The sequence below is a fragment of the Diceros bicornis genome, chromosome 21 (genome assembly GCF_020826845.1).
Source record: "Diceros bicornis minor isolate mBicDic1 chromosome 21, mDicBic1.mat.cur, whole genome shotgun sequence".
Lineage (NCBI taxonomy): Eukaryota > Metazoa > Chordata > Mammalia > Perissodactyla > Rhinocerotidae > Diceros > Diceros bicornis.
Genome location: NC_080760.1, coordinates 8,651,658 through 8,671,064, shown reverse-complemented (window position 1 = coordinate 8,671,064; position 19,407 = coordinate 8,651,658). Strand labels below are relative to the sequence as shown.

At 46.9% G+C, this 19,407-nt stretch overlaps 2 protein-coding genes across 4 annotated transcripts in view; one reads left to right on the top strand and one right to left on the bottom strand.

Moving 5' to 3' along the window:
* The window catches only part of SPIDR (scaffold protein involved in DNA repair), a 472,343-nt gene extending 456,357 nt beyond the window's left edge, over positions 1–15,986 (top strand). Inside the window, exons 18-21 of one of the 3 annotated variants that reach the window (XM_058564544.1) lie at positions 8,183–8,276; positions 9,607–9,721; positions 10,029–10,082; positions 15,601–15,986. In XM_058564544.1, coding sequence (XP_058420527.1) covers positions 8,183–8,276; positions 9,607–9,721; positions 10,029–10,082; positions 15,601–15,756 — 419 coding nt within the window. In that variant the 3' untranslated portion in view covers positions 15,757–15,986. Of the gene's footprint in view, positions 1–8,182; positions 8,277–9,606; positions 9,722–10,028; positions 10,108–14,208 lie in introns of all 3 variants that reach the window. The other 2 variants (XM_058564547.1, XM_058564546.1) reach the window with 2 other exon arrangements.
* Positions 15,987–17,163: 1,177 nt separating this feature from the next.
* On the bottom strand, positions 17,164–18,489 carry CEBPD (CCAAT enhancer binding protein delta). The gene has a single exon (XM_058564548.1). It carries the CDS (start codon positions 18,381–18,383, stop codon positions 17,562–17,564), a length of 822 nt encoding a protein of 273 aa, XP_058420531.1. The 5' UTR covers positions 18,384–18,489; the 3' UTR covers positions 17,164–17,561.
* Positions 18,490–19,407: the final 918 nt, after the last annotated feature.

The following is a 19,407-nucleotide window of genomic DNA, read 5'->3' as shown; positions in this document are numbered from 1 at the left end:
TCTGTAATACCTCCGTGCTTGGGGAAAGGCATCTATAGAAAGTAACTCCATCCAAAGAGACAGAACTGTGGGACTGAAGAGATTTGGGAGCTTTAAGTCCAAACAAGATGACCAAGGGGCAATTTCAAGAAAATGTAGCCCAAAGTGAGAGAAATTTATTGTCCATTGTAACCTCTCTGGAGAAGGGAGAGTGTTAACAGAGGATCTTCATGGAGTCTAGAAAAGGGAAACTCGCAAGTGAGAATTTGGCCATTTTGCCAGCCAGCACTGCCCCTGGAGAAGCCCAGGCGCTTCTCCAGCCACCAAATCATCTGAGCTGTGGGGACAAAAGAGCCCTCAGCTTCCTGGCCTCAGACTATGGCATGCACCTCTCTCCTGTTACTCTCCCAGCACCTGGCCTCAAGCATCTTGGTCATCAGGTAGGAAGCACCATCTGGAGAGGTTATTGTTTGCATTTAGACATCTATACAGGGTGCTCCTGAGGCCCATCGTTTGGGTTTCGCACACCGTTCTCTTCACCCTCACTCTCATGAGGGTGTGCCTGTCACAGCAGGGCTTAGCTGTTGGAATACTGCAGGAGCTTCATTCTTCGCTGACCAGGTGCAGCCTTGCGTGTCCTCGCACAGTGGACCATGTCTTGAGCATTGTGGGGTGCTGGCAGCCACTGGGAATCCTGATGAGGCTCAGGCATCCTTAAGCCCCACTTCACTCCAAACAGAATCTTCATGTGGGAGATGAGGACTAAATATTTTTTAAGTAAACAATAGGCAATTTGATCTGTCACAAAGCTCTGTCCCTAGTAGTGTGAGACAAACTTAGACGGCCCAGGGATTGGGGTTTCAGACCCTTAAGCACCTAAGCAGTGGAAGGAGAACCACACAGGACCCTGTGCACAATGCCATGCACTGGAAACGAGGCACTACCCTCAAAGCTTTGTAGGCTTTGCTACATGTATCATTCTAAAGTGAGGCATGCCCTGGGGATGGGGATGCTGTCATTGCCTTGATGGGAAGCATTCGCATGGGTACTGGCATGGTGTCCATGTGCCTCACACACGGAAGCATCAGAGCAGCCAAAGCTCCTGTGCCTCAGCCCACCCCGGCCACATCGCAGACACCAAAGCAGTGCTGTCTGGGTCTGTGCCTTTATGCCAAGGTTTGATCACTGTGTGTGCACACTGATGCCACAATTCTTTGTTTCAATAATGATGCAGTAGAGGCCGGCCCGCTGGCATAGTAGTTAAGTTTGCACGCTCCACTCTGGCAGCCTGGGGTTTGCAGGTTCAGATCCCAGGTGCGGACCTACACACTGCTCATCAAGCCATGCTATGGTGACATCCCACATAAAATAGAGGAAGGTGGGCACAGATGTTAGCTCAGGGCCAATCTTCCTCAGCAAAAAGAGGAGGATTGGCAACGGATGTTAGCTCAGGGCTGATCTTCCTCATACACACAAAAAAATGATGCAGTAAAAAGGCATATCAATTATAAATGACCTTCACCACTTGTCCCTTGCTCATTCAGCTCTCTTCCCAGCTTAAGGCAAAGAATTCAGTAAGTAGAGTGTTTTTTTCTATGGCTAGAATTTCCCAAGGTGTTGTTAGTGGGGAAAGAGAACAGTATTTCTAAACCGTAGAGCAAACAGGCTCTAGTTGGCTTATGTATTTCCCTTGTATTAAGATGAAAAGTTATTTATTTTCTGTGCCGTCATCTTATAAATTGGTGGGATCACCATTTCTGATTAAGCCGGTTCTGTTAGGTGCGTTTTCCTTTCTCATTCACTTAATAAATATGTTTAAAGCATTTTACTTATCTTTGGCTCTACTTAAATAGAGAAGCATTGGGGAACCTCACAGGTCCTCCCAATGAGAGCTCCGTGTGAAGATTGAGGGTGGTGGGCAGGGAGGAGCTGGGTGCCAGGTTGGGGAGAGGCCTGCAGGGCACAGAGACGGCACGGAACACAGGTGCCTATAGTTTGTTAATCAGAAATTCTAGGCCTCTTTCAGCAAGTCAGTTAATAAATGAATGTCTTAGGAACATTCATGCCTACCAGGTCATGCCTAGCAGGGAGGCAGCCCCGCTACCTTAAGTGTTGTAGAAGGGCATTAAGTGCCCTTCTACAGTCGTGTCCGGCCAGTCCCACCATGGCCCGCAAGGTTGGTAGCAGGGGATTTACCTTCTTCAAGAAGCCAAAGCTGGCCAAGGTTGACCAGGTGAAGAAGTGTTCTGGGAGTGAGCTATAGAGTGACCAGGTCCAGGGCCCCCACACCTGGTGAAGCCAGGGTTCACTCTTGGTGTTGTACAGTTCTGCTGGTTTTGACAGCTATATAATATCATGTAACCACAATTATAGTATCATACAGAATAGTTTCACTGCCCTAAAAATTCCCGGTACTCCACCTATCATGCCTCCTTCCCTACCCCCACCTCTAATCCCTGGCAACTACTGAACTTTTTACCATCTCCATAGTTTTGCTTTTCCGGAATGTCAGATAGTTGGAATCACATAGTATATAGCCTTTTCAGATTGGCTTCTTTCATTTAGCAATATGCATTTAAGATTGGTTCCTCCTTGTTTTTTCTTGGCTTGATAGCACATTTCTTTTTAGTGCTGAATAATATTCCACTGTCTGGATGTACCACAGTTTGTTTAGCCATTCACCTCCTGAACGACATCTTGGTTGCTTCCGTGTTTTGGCAATTATGAATAAAGCTGCTATAAACATTTGTGTGTGGGTTTTTTTGTGGACATATTTTCAACTCATTTAGGTAAATACCAGTGAATGCAACTGCTGAATCATATGGTAAGACTATGTTTAGCTTTGTAAGAAATTACCAGACTATCTTCCAAAGTAACTATTCCATTTTGCATTCCCACCAACCATAAATGAGAATACTTGTTGCTCCACATCCTCACCAACATTTGGTGTTGTCATTGTTTGATTTTTGCCATTCTAGTAGGTGTGTAGTGGTATCTCTTTAAAACGTTGTTTTAATTTGCGTTTCCCTGATGACATATGATGTGGAGCATTTTTTCATATGCTTATTTGCCATCTGTATATCATCTTTGGTGAGGTGTCTGTTAAGGTCTTTAGCCCGTCTTTTAATTGGGTTGTTTATTTTCTTGTCAAGTTTTAAGAGTTCTTTGTATATTTTGGATAATAGTCCTTTATCAGATATGTCTTTTGTGGATATTTTCATCCAGTCTGTGGCTTGTCTTTTCATTCTTTTAACAGTGTCTTTTGCAGACTAGAAGTTTTAATTTTAATGAAGTCCCACATCAGTTTTTTCTCTCATGACTTGTGCTTTTGGTGTGGTATCTAAAAATTCATTGTCAAAACCAGGTCACCCAGATTTTCTCCTGTTTTCTTCTAATAGTTTTATAATTTTGCATTTTACATTTAAGTCTGTGCTCCATTTTGAGTTAAGTTTTGTGAAAGGTGTAAGGGCTCTTTCTAGATTCATTTTTTTGCATGTGGATATCCAGTTGTTCCAACATTGTTGAAAAGACTATCTTATCTCACATTGAAATGTCTTTATTCCTTTGTCAAAGAGCAGTTGACTGTATTTATGTGAGTCTATTTCTGGCCTCTCTGTTCTGTTCCACTGCTTTATTTGTCCTTTCACCAATACGATGCTGTCTTGATATTGGTAGCTCTATTGAATGTCTTGAAGTCGGGTAGTGTCAGTTCTCCAACTTTGTTTTTCTTCAATATTGTCTTGGCTATTCTAGGTCTTTTTGCTTTCCATATAAACTTTAAAATCAGTTTGCTGGTATCCACAAAATAACTTGCTGGAATTTTGATTGGAATTGTATTGAATCTGTAGATCAACTTGGAAAAAATTTACATCTTAACACTATTGAGTCTTCCTATCCATAAACATGGAATATCTCTCTGTTTATTTAGAGCTTTGATTTCTTTCAGCAGTTTTGTAGTTTCCTTCACATAGAAATTGTACATATTTTGTTACTTGTATACCTAAGTATTTAATGTATTTTAGTGCTAATGTAAATGGTGTTATGTTTTAATTGCAAATTCCATTTGTTTATTGCTAGTATATAAGAAAGCAATTGACTTTTGTTTTTTAACCTCGTATCCTATAACCTTGCTATAATCATTTTGTAGTTCTAGTCGTTTTTTTGTTAATTCTTTGGGATATTCTATGTAGAAAACTATGTTATCTGTAAACAAGGAAAGCTTTTTTCTTCCTCCCCCATTTGTATACCTTTTATTTCCTTTTCTTGCCTTATTGCATTAGCTAGGACTTCCAGTACCATGTTGAATAGTAGTGGTGAGAGGGAACTCCTTGCTCTGTTCCTACTCTCAAAAGGAAAGCATCTACTTTCTCACCATTCAGTATGATATTGGCTGCAGGGGTTTTGTTTATTTGTTTGTTTGTTGTTCACCCTGCTAAAGATAGTATCTTTATTTCACACTTTAAAAGAAAAGAATATTAGCTCTCGTGCCCTTCTTTTACTGTACTCTTCCTTTCCACCTTCCTACAGTTGTTTCTATACTTTATATTGTTAAAATTGATAATATTCTGTTTCATAACCATAATTCAACCTTGCACACTTTGTCTACAGCTTGATTCTTCAAGATGAAAATCAATAAATGGTGTTTTTATTATCATGATTATATAAAGATTTTTCACTGAAAAGGAAAATAGTATACCACACTCCTATTTCCTTGCTTGTGTGATTTTTTTCATGTAGTTTTGTATTGACCTTTATTTTTCTTTCATTGCCTGAACTGCACCCTAATTTTTTTCCAAATCCTCAAAAATGGTGAGCTTACCCTCTACAGATAAATTTTCTCCTAATTGTTCTTGTGGGGAATGAAATTCTTTGCTCCAAGAGTAAAAAGAATGACTCTTCTATTTTTCTGGAAACTTAGGTCACATTTTAGTTTCACTTCAAATGTCTAATTTCACCACTTTTCAATAAGGATGGTCTGTGATTTGCCAGTGTATCTAGATGGTATCTATATTACTTCACATTCCAAGAAAATCAGACCATCTCAATCCCGTGTTTAAAATTTCTCCCTGGCTTCTCATCCCTTCCAAGATCAAGTCTAAAATCCCCAGCAAGACCCTAGATGATTGTGGTCTGCCAACTTCATACCCCTTTCACCTGCCTGGCCTTTATGCCTGCCTGGCCTCCAGCCCCACTGTGAGGTGCAGGGTCAGCCTGTGCCCCCCTCCCCACCTGCAGCCGCACCTCATGTCCCTTCTTTTAGGAAGCCTGCCCTGATCCTCAAGCCCTGGAAGGGTTCTCTTCTGCACTTGTGAGGGGTCTTTTCCATTTCTCAATTTAGCATTTATTTCATGGTATTTTTTTAAAATAGACTATTTTTTAGAGCAGTTTTAGGTTTACAGGAAAATTGAGCAGAAAGTACAGCAGTTTCTCATATATCTCTTGCCCCTACACTTGCACAGCCTCCGCCATTATCAACATCCCCCACCAGATGGTACATTTGTTACAACAGATGAACCTGCTTTGACACATCATTATCGCCCAAAGTCCATAGTTTACATTAGAGTTCATTCTTGGTGTTGTACTTTCTATGGGTTTAGAGAAATGTATCCATCATTATGGTATCATACAGAGTAGTTTCACTGCCCTAAAAATCCTCCATACTCTGCCTATCCATCCCTCCCTCCCTTTTAACACTTAGCAACTACTGATCTTTTTACTGTCTGTATAGTTTTGCTTTTTCTAGAATGTCATATAGTTGGAATCATGCATTATATAGCTTTTTCAAACTGGCACTTAGTAATATGCATTTAAATTTTCTCCATGTCTTTTCATGACTTGATATCTCAATTATTTTTAGTGCTGAATAATATTCCATTGTCTGGATATACCACAGTTTGTTTATCCATTCACTTACTGAAGGGCATCTTGGTTGCTTCCAAGTTATAGCAATTGTGAATAAAGCTGCTGTAAACATCTATGTGCAGGTTTTTTTATGGACATAAGTTTTCAACTCCTTTGGGTGGAAGGAGCGCGACTTGTATGATAAACTGTTGTATGGTAAAACTATGTTTAGCTTTGTAAGAAATTGCCAAACTGTCTTCCAAAGTGGCTGTACCATTCCCATCAGCAATGAATGAGAGCTCCTGTTGCTCCACATCCTCACCAGCATTAGGTGTTGTCAGTGTTTGGTTTTGATCATTCTAATAGGTATGTAGTGGTATCTCGTTGTTTTAATTTGCATTTCCCTGATGACATATGATGTGGCACATCTTTTATATGCTTATTTGCCATCCGTATATCTCATTTGGTGAGGTGTCTGTTAAGGTCTCTGGCCCATTTTTAAATTCAGTTGTTTATTTTCTTATTGTCGAGTTTTAAGAGTTCTTTGCATATTTTGGATAACAGTCCTTTATCGGATATCTCTTTTGCAAATATTTTATCCCATATTTCATGGTCTTTTCACTCAGTCTTTGTTTATCTGCCTTCCCAATGAGACTGTGGAGTCCATGGGAGTAGGGATTGTAGCATCCATCTTTATGTTTTTAATGCTACACATATATCCCACACTAAATAGCATTGTATACACATTTGTTTGTTGAATAAGTAAATCACAAATGTTACAGTAAAAAAAAATAAGGAAACTATAGGAATCACATGAGAGGAGATATTAACTAACCTATAAGTGTATTTATCTTTCCTTGTCAAAGAAGTAGAAACTAAAATAAGTAATTCCATTATACCTGTTAAGGAGGCAAATACTTAAGGTGATGTCAGCATGCAGGGCAGTGAAACTAGCACCCTGTGAATGGATGGTGACAGTGTGAATCAGAAAGTCCTTGTGGGAAACACCTTCTAAAGGGGTGTTTCTGCATCTCTAATGCTCATAGTCTTTGACACAGTAATTCTACGTCCAGGAATCTAGCCTAAGGAATGGATCCCAGTACAGAAAAGGCCTTATGTACAAAGTTACCCACTGCCTTACCACTAAAGTAATTTGGAGACCTAAATGTCTGATATGGAGAATGGCTAAGGGAACTGTGACACATCACCTAAATGGAATATCAATAAGATATGTAAAACAATCCTTACAACAGCTATCGTTGTTACGTGCTGTCACGTTTGGCTCTGACTCCTGGCAACCCTATGAATGAGTGATGTCCACAGTGTCCTGTCCTCAACAGCCCTACTCAGCTCCTGTAGACTCATGCCTTTGGCTACCTTTGTGGAGTCAATCCATCTCATACTTGGTCTTCCTCTTTTCCTGCCACCTCCTGCTTTTCCCAGCATTATTATTTCCAAAGAATCCTGTCCTCTCATGAAGGACATGTCCTCTCATGTCCCAAGGTGGGACAGCCTCAGTTTTATCATTTTTGCCTCCAGCAATAGTTCAGGCTTAATCTGCTTTGGGACCCACTTGTTCATCTTTCTGGCAGCCCAGGGTACCCGTAGAGCTCTCCTTCAGTGTCATATTTCAGATGAATCCATTTTTTGCCTGTCCGCCTTCTTCACTGTCCAGCTTTCGCACCAGTACATAGTAATTGGGAACACCAGGGTGTGGATCGTCCTGGCCTTAGTCTGTAACGACACTTCCTTAACTTGAGGATCTTTTCTAATTCTTTCATTTCTGCACTTTCAAGTCTCAGTCTTCTCTTGATTTCTTGTCTGCGGTCTCCATTTAAATTGATGACTGAACCAAGGTAAACAAAATCTTTAACAGTTTCAATGTCTTCATGGTCTATGTTAAAGTTGCGTTGTTTTTCTATAGTCGTGATTTCTGTCGTCTTGATGTTCAGATGCAGGCCTGCTTTGGCACTTCCTTCTTTCACTTTTGTCAGAAGTCATTACAAGTAACAAAACAACAGCTATACAGCAACCTAAAAGGTAGAATGAGACATTGCGCTGATGGTTTGCTTGTAACAATTTCAATATATATGCATCTGGAAAAAGACTAGAAAAGATCGGGCAAAAATGGAAATACTTGGTCTGGTAGTAATGTGGGCAAGTTTTAAAACTTACTTTTTGTTGTAATTTTGTTTGTACAATAAATGGAAATTATAAAAAACCTAGGAACATTTATATAAACTCAAAGTGAGAAAAGATTCTGAGGCATCTCGTGTTATCATCTCTGGCCTGAGGGGCAAAGAAAAGTTGGGAAGGCAGGAACCCCCTCTGAGACTCGGGCTGTGCTTTCTCCTGGGCCCAGGCGCTGTGGTTGGTGTGGATGAGAGCACTGCCTTCTCGTGGCCTACATGTGACCTGTGTGGCAACGAGAGATTGAAACAGAGCCCAGAAGACAGGTAAGGGGGCAGGGGCTGGGCTGAAAGACCCCAGGGCGGCAGCCACCTGGCTCCAGGGTCCCCACTGCCTTGTTTTCTCAGGTCACCTGCTTCTGCAGCGCCAGGGGCCAGGCATGAGCTCCAAGTGGGAAACCGAGTCTGCTGAGTGCAGGGAAGGGGCTGTGGTGCACGGTGTGTTTGCTTTCTTTGCAAGGGAGATTTTTGCTCTTTCTTGCAGCTCCTCTTAAAGGAGAAAAGAGCCAGGTTTTGTCCTCAGCTCCTTTATTATCGGTCCAGCAAAAAAAGAAAAACTTAGGGCCAACAGGAATAAGGAAGACAAACTTGGTAACTGTACAGCTTGTCTTTGCGAGGGCGCAAACTTATCCAGAGACCAAAGCACAGCTTCATCCACAGACACCCCTTCCCTGCCCGGCGTTATGCAGCCCTCCCTAGGGCCCAGTCTAGGGCCGGTCCTGATGCAGTTCTCTGAGTCAGTTCTCTGGCCTCCCAAGTTGACTTTATCACATGACAGAAAGGGGCATGCTCATTGCTTTTCTGCTACTTAAGAAGCAAAGAGCAAATGATGCCTTTTGCTCCTCCTGGGTTGCTGGCTTTCTATATAAACAAGTCATCACTGGATCATATTTAAGAGACAAGAAGAATGCAAATCACAAGTTTACATGGTAGCAATAAGGAACATAGATACTGGTGATTAAAAGTAGGTTTTCCCAGGGGCCAGCCCGGTGGCGTAGTGGTTAAGTGCGTGCACTCTGCTGCAGCGGCCCAGGGTTTGCAGGTTCAGATCCTAGGCGTGCACTAACATACCACTCATCAGCCATACTGTGGTAGCGGCCCATATAAAGTAGAGGAAGATGGGCACGGATGTTAGCCCAGGGCCAATCTTCCTCAGCAAAAAGAGGAGGATTGGCAACAGATGTTAGCTCAGGGCTGATCTTCCTCACACACACACAAAAAAAGTAGGTTTTCCCACTCAGGTCGATGGGAGGCCCTGACTTCCCTTTGCCTCGCAGAGGGCCTTCACTTGCTTCGTGGGATATTTGCTGTCATCCTCTATGCTCAGCTTGAATGAGGCTTCTCTGTCTAAGTGTCCCTTCCGTCCTCTGGGTGTTACATGCCCACGTAGCCATTAGCCAGAAGCTGACGTTTATCCCTCAGAACAGGCTGAGCCTGGGGCTTCTTCCGGCCTATTTCAGGAACTTGGTTTCTGAAAGTAAATACCCCTTTTCTATCTCAGCAAACATTCATGTTTAGAAAAGTGCTTGTCTACTGCTAGACTCTTCTGACGTATGCCTTTTTGGTCTTGTCTTCCCTGTGCATTTCCAAACAACAGAGGCACTTTTTCCTGTGGGGACTGCTCCCGCGTGGTCACCGTTCCTCTTCTCAGAAGGCACCTGCAGGTCTTCCTGGACTGCCCCTCGCGCCCCCAGTGCACAGTGAGCGTCAAGGTAGGGCTGGTGCAGGAGCTCGGATGCATCCCGTGTCCACTTCATGGAGCCTCTCGGACTCCCTGGCCGGAGAGAGCTGCATCTGTTGCTCTTCTCTGGGAAAGGGGGAAGGAGTCACCCTCAGGAATACAGTCTTTCTATGTCTGTGACTTAAAAGTCACATTGGACTTAAGGCTTTGAGATTGAAGCTACTAAAGAAAAGACAGTGGTTTCAATTTAACATGTTAATTTCAGGACGTGGGTGTTGTAGCACGAGCACTTACGGCAGTGGTGGGATTTAACCCGGCCCGTTTCACTGTTATTACAGCTGCTGCAGAGCAGTATTGCTTCACTTCTGCGGTTTGCCGCCTGCGATGATGGGGTAAGTCCAGGGACGCCCAGCCCAGGTGTGTGTTCTTATGCTCTTGAGCCCTGAGTTAGCAGATCATCCCCCAGATGAAGACCCCTCCTCTGTGTACTTTCAATTACAACAAAGCCCAACTATATAATTGTGTGCAAGCTAAGTGTTTAGACTATGCTGAGACATGGAGAAGTCTTACTGCTGTCGTTCACTAACAAATGCCCATGTCTGCTAATGAGATCCATTCCTTTTTGGAATTGAAGTTATTTCCAATCAACCTTGCAGTTTGACTTAAGACATGAATCTGCCTCCCTGATTTTGATAATGGTAAGACAGTCTTGCGATTTCAAGTCCTACTGCCACGATTTCATGTTAATAGAACAGAGTTATCTGAGACACACATATTTTTTTAATTGCTGGGTATTCCAGAGTCTGAGTAACTGGAAACTTTACCATTATTTCTCAGAACTGGTTTGCCTGCCCTGAGAGTTACTATGGTGAGGCTTAGTAAAGTGGTATGCTCCTCCTAGAAAACCACCACCTTAAATATATATAACTTATGGGCCAAAGACAGTTTCTTCTTCCTGAAATTTGGCCCTCATAAATAAAAGAGGTCTGTCCTTGAGATACCCCCTCTGTCTTGTCAAAGCCATTTAAAAGCCCCACGAGTGGCCCAAAGAATCGATGAACCCCAGAGAAGGGCACTGGGGACTACCCACTGGAGTAGTGCCAGGGCACAGCCTCCCAAGTCACAAAAGGTGTCTGTGACCAGTGTTGGGGTCCACATCCAGGTAGCAGACTTGGGCCAGCTCATGGGGTTGTGGTGAAAGGGTAGGGTGATCATTTGCAGAACTTTCTGATGGGTTCCTATAGCCAAATTCCAACTCTGATTCCAGCTAGAATGTGAGGCTGATGTGACCCATCCTATATAGGGCGGCTCCTCCCCTCCGGGATGCCCTCTCCAGCCCCTCGCTAGCCCCTGTCCCACCCCCTGCTGCACCTCAGGAGAAGCTGGCAGCACCAGGTGGCAGAGCAGCCATTTGCACTCTTTCATCTAAACCGTGGCTATCAGAGCTTGGATTAAATTGGAATGTGGATAAATCCATGAACAGAATCTTGGAGGATCACTAGTCTGAGCCTGTGGTTCCCAGCTCTGATTTCAGGGTAGAATTGCCTGTGGAGCTCTAAAAAGAGTTTCTGGCTCCCTCCTTGGGATAAAGCCCACAGGCCTGGGCACGACTCTTAAAAGCAATTCTGAGGCCAGCCCTGATGGCCTAGTGGTTAAAGTTCAGCGCGCTCCGCTTCGGCAACCCAGGTTCGGTTTCCGGGCGCAGACCTACACCACTCGTGTGTCAGTGACCGTGCTGTGTTGGCGGCTCATGTGAAAAAAGAGGATGATTGGCAGCGGATGTTAGCTCAAGGAGAATCTTCCCCAACAACAACGACAACAAAAGCAGTTCTGTGACTGCCCCCCGACACACACTCAGCACCAAACCCTCACCTAAGGGGCTGCTGCATTTTAACAGGGAGTGACCATGCTGGAGGAGGGTTTATAAACAAATATTCCCTGACTGTATGCAAGTAAAATGTAAATAATTACTGTGGACCAAGAACTGCTCTCACAACTTTTCTCACACATTGCCACATTTAATCATCCCAGCATCCCAGTGGGTAGAACCCACATTTACTGCTGAGAAGGTGACAAACACAGGGCTCACAGCCCCTGTCTCTGTTGGATGCAGACATCTCAGACAGGGAAAGTCGTTGTTATCCCCACAAGTGACCACCTGGCAGAGGTGTGTGACAGGGAATGTGTGTGTGCTTCTGTGCTCATTAAAGTTGATGTGTTTAGTGGGTGACGAGGCAGCAGCACCTGTGGACTGACTCCTTGTGCCTCATCTCTCTATCCACAAGGGAGGAGGGGAGGAAGAAAGAAGGGTGTAGTGCTGGGTAAGGCTGAGGGATTGGAGGTTTCCAAGGTAGGGGCTTTAAAAGAGGTGCTCAAGATGCAGATCTGGCTTATCAGGGAACATATTTTTGTGGAGAATGTTGGGGGAAAGCGTTGGGGAAACTCCTGCTTAAGGAGAACACATTGGAAAATGAACCAACACCCATGGCCTAAACAAACCAACACCAACACCACTGGGGATGGCGCACAGCTCATCACATCACAGAGCAAAATGAACCAACACCCACGACCTAAACAAACCAACACCAACACCACTGGCGATGGCGCACAGCTCATCACATCACAGAGCAAAATGAACCAACACCCACGACCTAAACAAACCAACACCAACACCACTGGGGATGGCACACAGCTCATCATATCACAGAGGCACAGCGCCTGCCTGCGATTCCTCGTGTGGCTTTGGCTGGGCCCTCCAGGCTCAGGTCCAATCTCCTACTGGGTCCCTGCGGGCTCCCCAGGAGAGCAGCCTGGTGCTTCCTCTAGGAAGCCTCCAGCGGTGAGAGCCCTTGACCACCCTACCTCTCTTTAGGGACCCAGAGACCAGGAGGAGGCCCTGGCAGAAATCCTCCCTCATTCACTTGATTTCCTTCTGACTGAGGCTGGCTTATACCTCCCATACATTAAACCTCTCTACCACAGTGCTCCCATCGGTAAAACCCTACTTATAAAAAGCTCAAAAGGGCATATGTGCAAACATCAGTGTGTGCTCATGTACTTGTGTGCCTGTGTGTGCCTGTGTGTGAGCATGTGCATTAGGTGAGGGGCGTGTGGTGGTGATAGCCTCAGGTGTCACCTCTGTGGGTGCTCTGTTATCAGAGCTGACGCCAGTAAAATGAGAGTAAATTCAAGCCTGGAGGTATATTTTAGTAAGCCCCTTACCTCCAGGTTTACTCACGGTGGATAATCAGGGCTTTACATACAAGCTGGAAAGCAGTTAGTAGAGGTTGGGTATGAAAAGGACCTATGTGTAGACATTGGCCGCAAATCTTCCAGTGTGGATTCTATCAGTGTTCTGTGTCAGAATGCACATTTGCCAAAATCCAAAGAATCAAATTAGGACTTGCCCCAAGAACAATAACTCTTCCCTGGAACAAATGTACTGTTTCTGGTTAGGATACATGAGTGTTAAATTTTATGCCTTCACTTTAGTGTGGTCAAGCTACAGATGTGAAAACAGTGGAACTGGCTGTCATTGTACATGTCAGTCCTCAAAGATAACATTACAGTGATACGAAATTTGGAGTTTGTTTCCTTAGCTTTCAGAAAAGGAAAATTTAAAGGAAAATATATTGTGCCTTTTAAAAATAGAGACACATATGATACATATGCACATATGCAGTCATATGAACAGTGTATGTGAGTTTGCTGGTGTGATTGTTTTAACCTCTCTGTATTAATTTCTCCCAAATATAAAATATTTATAATTTAATCTTCATTTATAAATGATATAGTTATTATTGAAAACTGTAGCTTCCAAAGGTGATATTTTAAAAAGAAATGATTTTTGCTAACTTATTTTCAAGTCCGAGTTCCATACTTTTCCCCTAAATGAGTGTAGGAATGCCTAGGCCATCTGTTTCACCCACACACAGCATGCAAGACTAACTGAAATGGCAAGAGACAACAAAGAAGGACCTAATGGTCCCACCTCAGTCCTCCCAGCCCCACATGGTGACCCCACTCTGTGCTACTCTGCTCTCCCTCCAGACAGGCAGCCTTGCAGCTCTGTCTTGTTCACTGCCATCTCTTCAGTGTCTGGCCCCTGTGGGATCATGATAAACCCTCAGTGAGTGATCGAGAGAGGTGGCCCCGATCCTGACATCTGCCTCACACAGGAGCCCAGGCTGTGGGGAGGCCTTGGCCTCCATCATTGAGTCAGGGACTGTTGGTCCCATCCCTTCTCGTGTCCTGGCCAGCGACTCTCAGCGCCATCACTCCATTAAACCACTCTGGTGACCTTACTCTAACTTTTTACTAAGGAGGCCAAACTTTTTACAAATCACATTGAATAGGTGAGGTCTTTCGCACCACGCCTGTCTTACAGACAGGAATATGAACATATCACAACGCGTTGGTATTAGAGCAGTGCCCATACCCCAGATTGGTCCTGACATTTATTGCTTCACAACAAACCATCTCAAAGCTTAGTGGCTTACACACTTATTCTGCTCACAGACCTGCAGTTTGGACAGGGCTCTGCCAGGACAGCACATCTCTGCTCCACTGAGCGTCAGCTGCTGCCCCAACGGCTGGGCTGGAGTCACAGAAGTCCCCTTCATCCCAGCTGGCCACTGTGCTCCTGTCAGCTGGGACCTTCCCAGGATTTAGCCAGATATCCACACAGTCTGGACTCCCTCACAGCATGTGTCTGGGTCCCACGAGAGGCAGGCAGAAGCTGGGCACTTTTCCTGACCTAGCTTGGATGACACTCAGCGTCCCTTCCACTTCATTCTGTTCATGAGAAGCCAGTCACTGAGCCCAGCCAAGACCCAGGGTAAAGCAGGGAGATGCCCACCTTTGATGGGAGGGCCCAGGGAGCCACAAACATGTGCCTGCTTGGGCCATTTGGTGTGACCCCTCCAGCCTCAGTCCCCTTTGCCAAGACACGTTAATGATGGAAAGGGTGACTTAATACATACTGAACAGAGCTATTGAGAGGTTTATCAAGTGTCTTGCACAGAGGAAGGGTGAGAGGTACCCCTAATATTGCTCTGCAAGTGGCAGCAAAGGAGTTTCTGAAAGAACACATTACCTTCTAAGGCTTTAGTCCCCACTAAGACCAGAGATGTAATTTATCCCAATGCTTTTGAGCCTCTCTTTATTCTCAGCCCACCCCTACCCCAGGAAGAACATGTCCTGAGGTTTGATCTATACAAGCCAAGTGAGGGCACACCACACCTTTGAAGCCTGGTCAATGAGTACCCCTGCTGCCCTGTGCCCTGTGTTCTTACCTAGAGATGAAACTTGCCTGAGATTAACCAATCACTGTAAGATATTCATCAAATAACATGTGAAGAAAAAGTCTTCTACAACATAGAGTTGTTTAGCTCATTGTAACTCTAGAAGAAATGGGATCCTATTAAGGAGGGAAGTTTGGGGCAAAGTACCAGGAAATCCTTTGACCAGCAGTGTTGCAAGATTGGGGAAGTGTCCCAAAGGAAGTGGGAGACAGCTGCAAGCACAATGCATGCCCAACCCCCAGCTAGAAAACAGGCACGTCCCTTTGTGTCTTTTCCCCACAGTTCCCCTCTGAGCACAGCCAGCTAGGAGATGCTTATTGTTGCATCCACTAACAAACATCAATACGAGATATTTTAAATGTTCTTGTGTAAAAACAGAATTCCGTTATCAGGAAAAAGTTCCTTCATTTGCTCTAATAAATAGGGCCTTTATCACGGCCCTTCATCTCTTCCTCCTCACCAACGTTGTTCTCACCACTTGAAGACTGGAAGATCATGGACTGGGGAAAGGGCCTTCTATTCTGCTCTCTGGTGTTCTGTTTGTTGGGAACAGAACATCCAGGGCTATGTCTGTTTGCTTTAACCAGCACGTCTTTTATCACTGCAGACTTACGAAGTGAAGAGTGTCCTCGGAAAGGAGGTGGGGTTGTTAAACTGTTTTGTCCAGTCCATAACCACCTATCCGACTAGCTGCGTTGGATTGGAGGAAATTGAGCTCCTGAGTGCAGGAAGAGCCTCTTCTGAACGTCGTCGGTTGCCATAAGATCTGTGAACTTGGCACTGTGGCTGCAAGGGTGGTGGTGGTTTTTGGTAGTTAACTATGGGCAGAGTGAATGTATTTTATGATCTTGAAATGGAACTTAGATTTTTGGGGGGCAAATGTTAAGTAAAATGGTTTTGTGAACTATAAATCAAAATACTTTTTTCTATGGTTATATGTTTTTTATTACCTTTCTGCAAATTTAAGAACATGTTATTAAAGCTTAAATAAGCTTTGAGGTCTTTACTTTGTATTTACCTTAGGCAATAATATTAATATAGCAGGAAAAAGTACTTTGTTCAATGGTAATTTTTAAGTGTTTAAAATTTTACCATGATTCACATGTTTTCCTTGTATTTGTTTTAACATTCCCCCAAAGAATACCCTGCAAAGCTTAAATCTTTGTCCTATATTGTGATATTACTGTTCTGCTACAGTAAACGTCCAACCTAAGCATTTTGAAGTTTAATATTTTTGGGAAAATGTTCTGGGAAACCATGTCAGAGGTAAAACTGTTACCCATAAAGTGTAGATAAGTTCAGGGGCGTGATTATAGCGACGCTGCACAGAGACAGCAGCTCACCCTAGACAGGCCCATCTAATCCCGCTGTGTCCTGAGCAGAGAGCCGAGAGTACAGACGCAAGAGGAGTGGGTGGTTATCGTTTGCTTTGTTGGCCGAGATTTAAATTACACCTAAAGCCATGAATTAATTATCTTTAAACACTAAAGATTTTGTTTCCTTTCTACAATATAATCATGACACGCCATAGTTAGTTCATTACATAATATAGACGTACAAGGGGGAAAGCAAACGGCTTTATTTGTCCAGACTGAGCTTTGAAACATTACCATTATTGGCAAGATGGCCAGTTTCAAGTGGCTTTGTGACTGTCCTTTTCGTCTACTACATGACTGTCTTGTATTTAATTAAACACACTGAAAATTTTGAAGCTGGCCATGAGACCAAGGAAAGCGAAAGCAAAGTCCCAGGAAAGCCAAAGAGGATTCCAACGTGCTTTTGGGATAACCTGACCCCCTCCTCTACCCCTCACCGAAGGTTAGGGAGCTCCTCGCTGTTTTCAGGGCCCCCAGTCAGCTGCAGGGCCAGTGGGCCGGCCAGCTCCTCCCTTAGTCCGGGTATTTTTGGGGGAGCAACCTTCCAACAGAAAGCTGCTAGTTGAACGTGAGCTTGGTCGTGCTTCCCCGATCTTAGCTAAATTAAATAAAGCATTTAGAGGTAGACTTCTGCATGTTTCAAAACCAAAGCAGACCCCTTCTTCTAGGAAGCTTGGTCCCCTCGGGGGACACACCCCGTGTCCCTTGCTGCGCGCCAGGCCTGGAATGCACTTTCCCGCCGGGTCCTGGGGGCCACCGGCATGCGGGAGTCACTGCGAATACAGGAATCAGGGTTGGTTTTAAATGCTGCTTTATTCTTACAAATACTGTAAAAATTATTATAAAAAAAAGGAGCATGCTCCGTCTTTTCCTCTTATCTACAATACAAAGGGTTTGTCTGAAGTCTTTTTTTTTTTTTTAAACAAATGTACCTTAGCTGCATCAATAAGAGTAAGGTGTAGAAAAAGCTACCATTATAAAAATAATTTAAGGGAAAAATAAACACATATAGCTTCTCTCGAAGTTCAGTGGTGGTAAATCCAGGCTGCAGCTTCCTTTTCGCGCACACGTCCCAAAGAAACTGCAGCCGGCGCCGGGCGGCCCTCGCGGCACCCGGCAGGGCGCGCTCCGCTCCGGCCCGTCGGGTCTGAGGTATCGGTCGTTGGTGAGTCTCTCCCCGCCGGGCCGCGCGTTACCGGCAGTCCGCGGCCCCCGCGGCCGGAAGGAAGGGCGGGCTGGGCAGCTGTTTGAAGAACTGCCGGAGGCCGGCCAGGTCCCGCGTGAGCTGCTCCACGCGCTGGTGCAGCTTCTCGTTCTCGGCCGACAGCTCCACCAGCTTCTGCTGCATCTCCTGGTTGCGCCGCTTGGCCTTGTCGCGGCTCTTGCGCACGGCGATGTTGTTGCGCTCGCGCCGCTGCCGGTACTCCGGGCTGCCGCGGTCCGGGCCCCTCTTGCCGGCGCCCTTCTCCCGGGCCGGGGCGGGCGCGGGGCTCGGCCCGGGGCTGCTGCGCGGCGGCTCCGGCGACGTAGGCGGTGTGGGTTGCGCGGCGGCCGCCAGGCTCACCACGGTCTGCGCGCACGCGGCCACCTGCGCCGGCAGCAGCGAGCCGGGCGCGTCGCCGTCGCCCCAGTCGGGCTCGCGCTTGAGCGGTCGCGGGGCGGCGGGGCCCGGGCCCGGGGGGCGCGCCAGGCCGCCGGGCAGCAGCTCCAGGGCGCCCGCGCCCGCGCCCGCCACGCCCGCCTTGTGGTTGCTGTTGAAAAGGTCAGCGAAGAGCTCATCGTGGCACAGCTCCAGGGTAGGCACGGCGGCCATGGAGTCGATGTAGGCGCTGAAGTCGATGGCGCTCTCATCGTCGTACATAGCCGGGGCAGCGGCGCCCGGCTCGGCCAGGGCCCCCGGCTCGGCCCCGCGGCCCGGCTTGCCCGCCCGGCCCGGCTCGTAGAATGGCGCGGGCTCCGCGGCCCAGGGCGCGCCGCGCGCAGGGCCGTCCAGGCTGAAGAGCGCGGCGCTCATGGCGGCGTCGGGCCAGGCTGTGTCCGAGCGCGGCTGTCAGCTCGCTGGGCCGGGCCCGCCGCCTTTTCTAGCCCGGGCGGACGCGCAGGCCCCGCCCCGGCTCCAGAACCGCGGGGGCGCCCCGGGGCGCGGGGAGGCGGGGGGCGCCAGGCGGCGCACCCTGGGAGCCCCCGCCCCGCCCCCGGGGCCGCCCCTCGAACCTTCCTTGCCGCCCTCCTCCTTGCCCCACCCCGAGGCTCCGCTCCCACCCGCGCGTTAGGGCAGAGGTGCGTGCTCCCGCCCCCGGCCCCCGGTCCGGCCCGGCCCAGGCAGCACTGCTGGGAATGACCCTCCCTCTGCCCGCACTCCAGTCCTTCTCTCCTTCCTGTTTGTGGGGTGGGAGCCTCTTGGTTCCTCGGAGCCGCAAGTGAAATCAAAACCAGGACTTGGCCCGGGCGCGCGTGTCCCGGGCCAGTTCCCATCGTCGGAGGGAAGGAGGGAGGGACGCCGGGGGAGGACAGAACACAGGGACAAGTCTCCAGCCACAGATCTCGTCGTGGGGACTCTGGTCTGGTCGGCGGGGAGGGCGCAGTGGGGGGCTGCCTCGCACCCACCCGCTCGCGCGGAGCCGGCTCAGCCTCTCACGTTTCAGGAAATCGGGGCTTGTTTTAGCCGCCATCCTCGGGGGTCCCGGAGTCCCGCCGGCCCTTGGGGGTCGAGGCTCTGCATCGCGGCTGGGGCTTCCTGACCAAAGGGACAGCAGGGCAGAGTAAATGGGGCAGGAGGAGTCAGGTCGCAGCGTCTAAGCCGCTGGCCACCCTAAATGCAGTTAGCTCCCGCGCGCGGAGGCCGGGCCAGGTCCGCGGCCGTCCTCAAACGCCGCAGAGCCGCGGGGCTAGAGGACCCCGCGCTCCCCGCGAGCTCCCTGGCGCTAGCTTTTCTTCTAGGTCTGCTAAAGCAGTGCCATCTTGTGGTAGTATCTTGCTTCGTCCTATTTTGTTGCAGGCTCTTTTTTTTCTCTGTTCAATAGTGTTCCAAAAAGAAA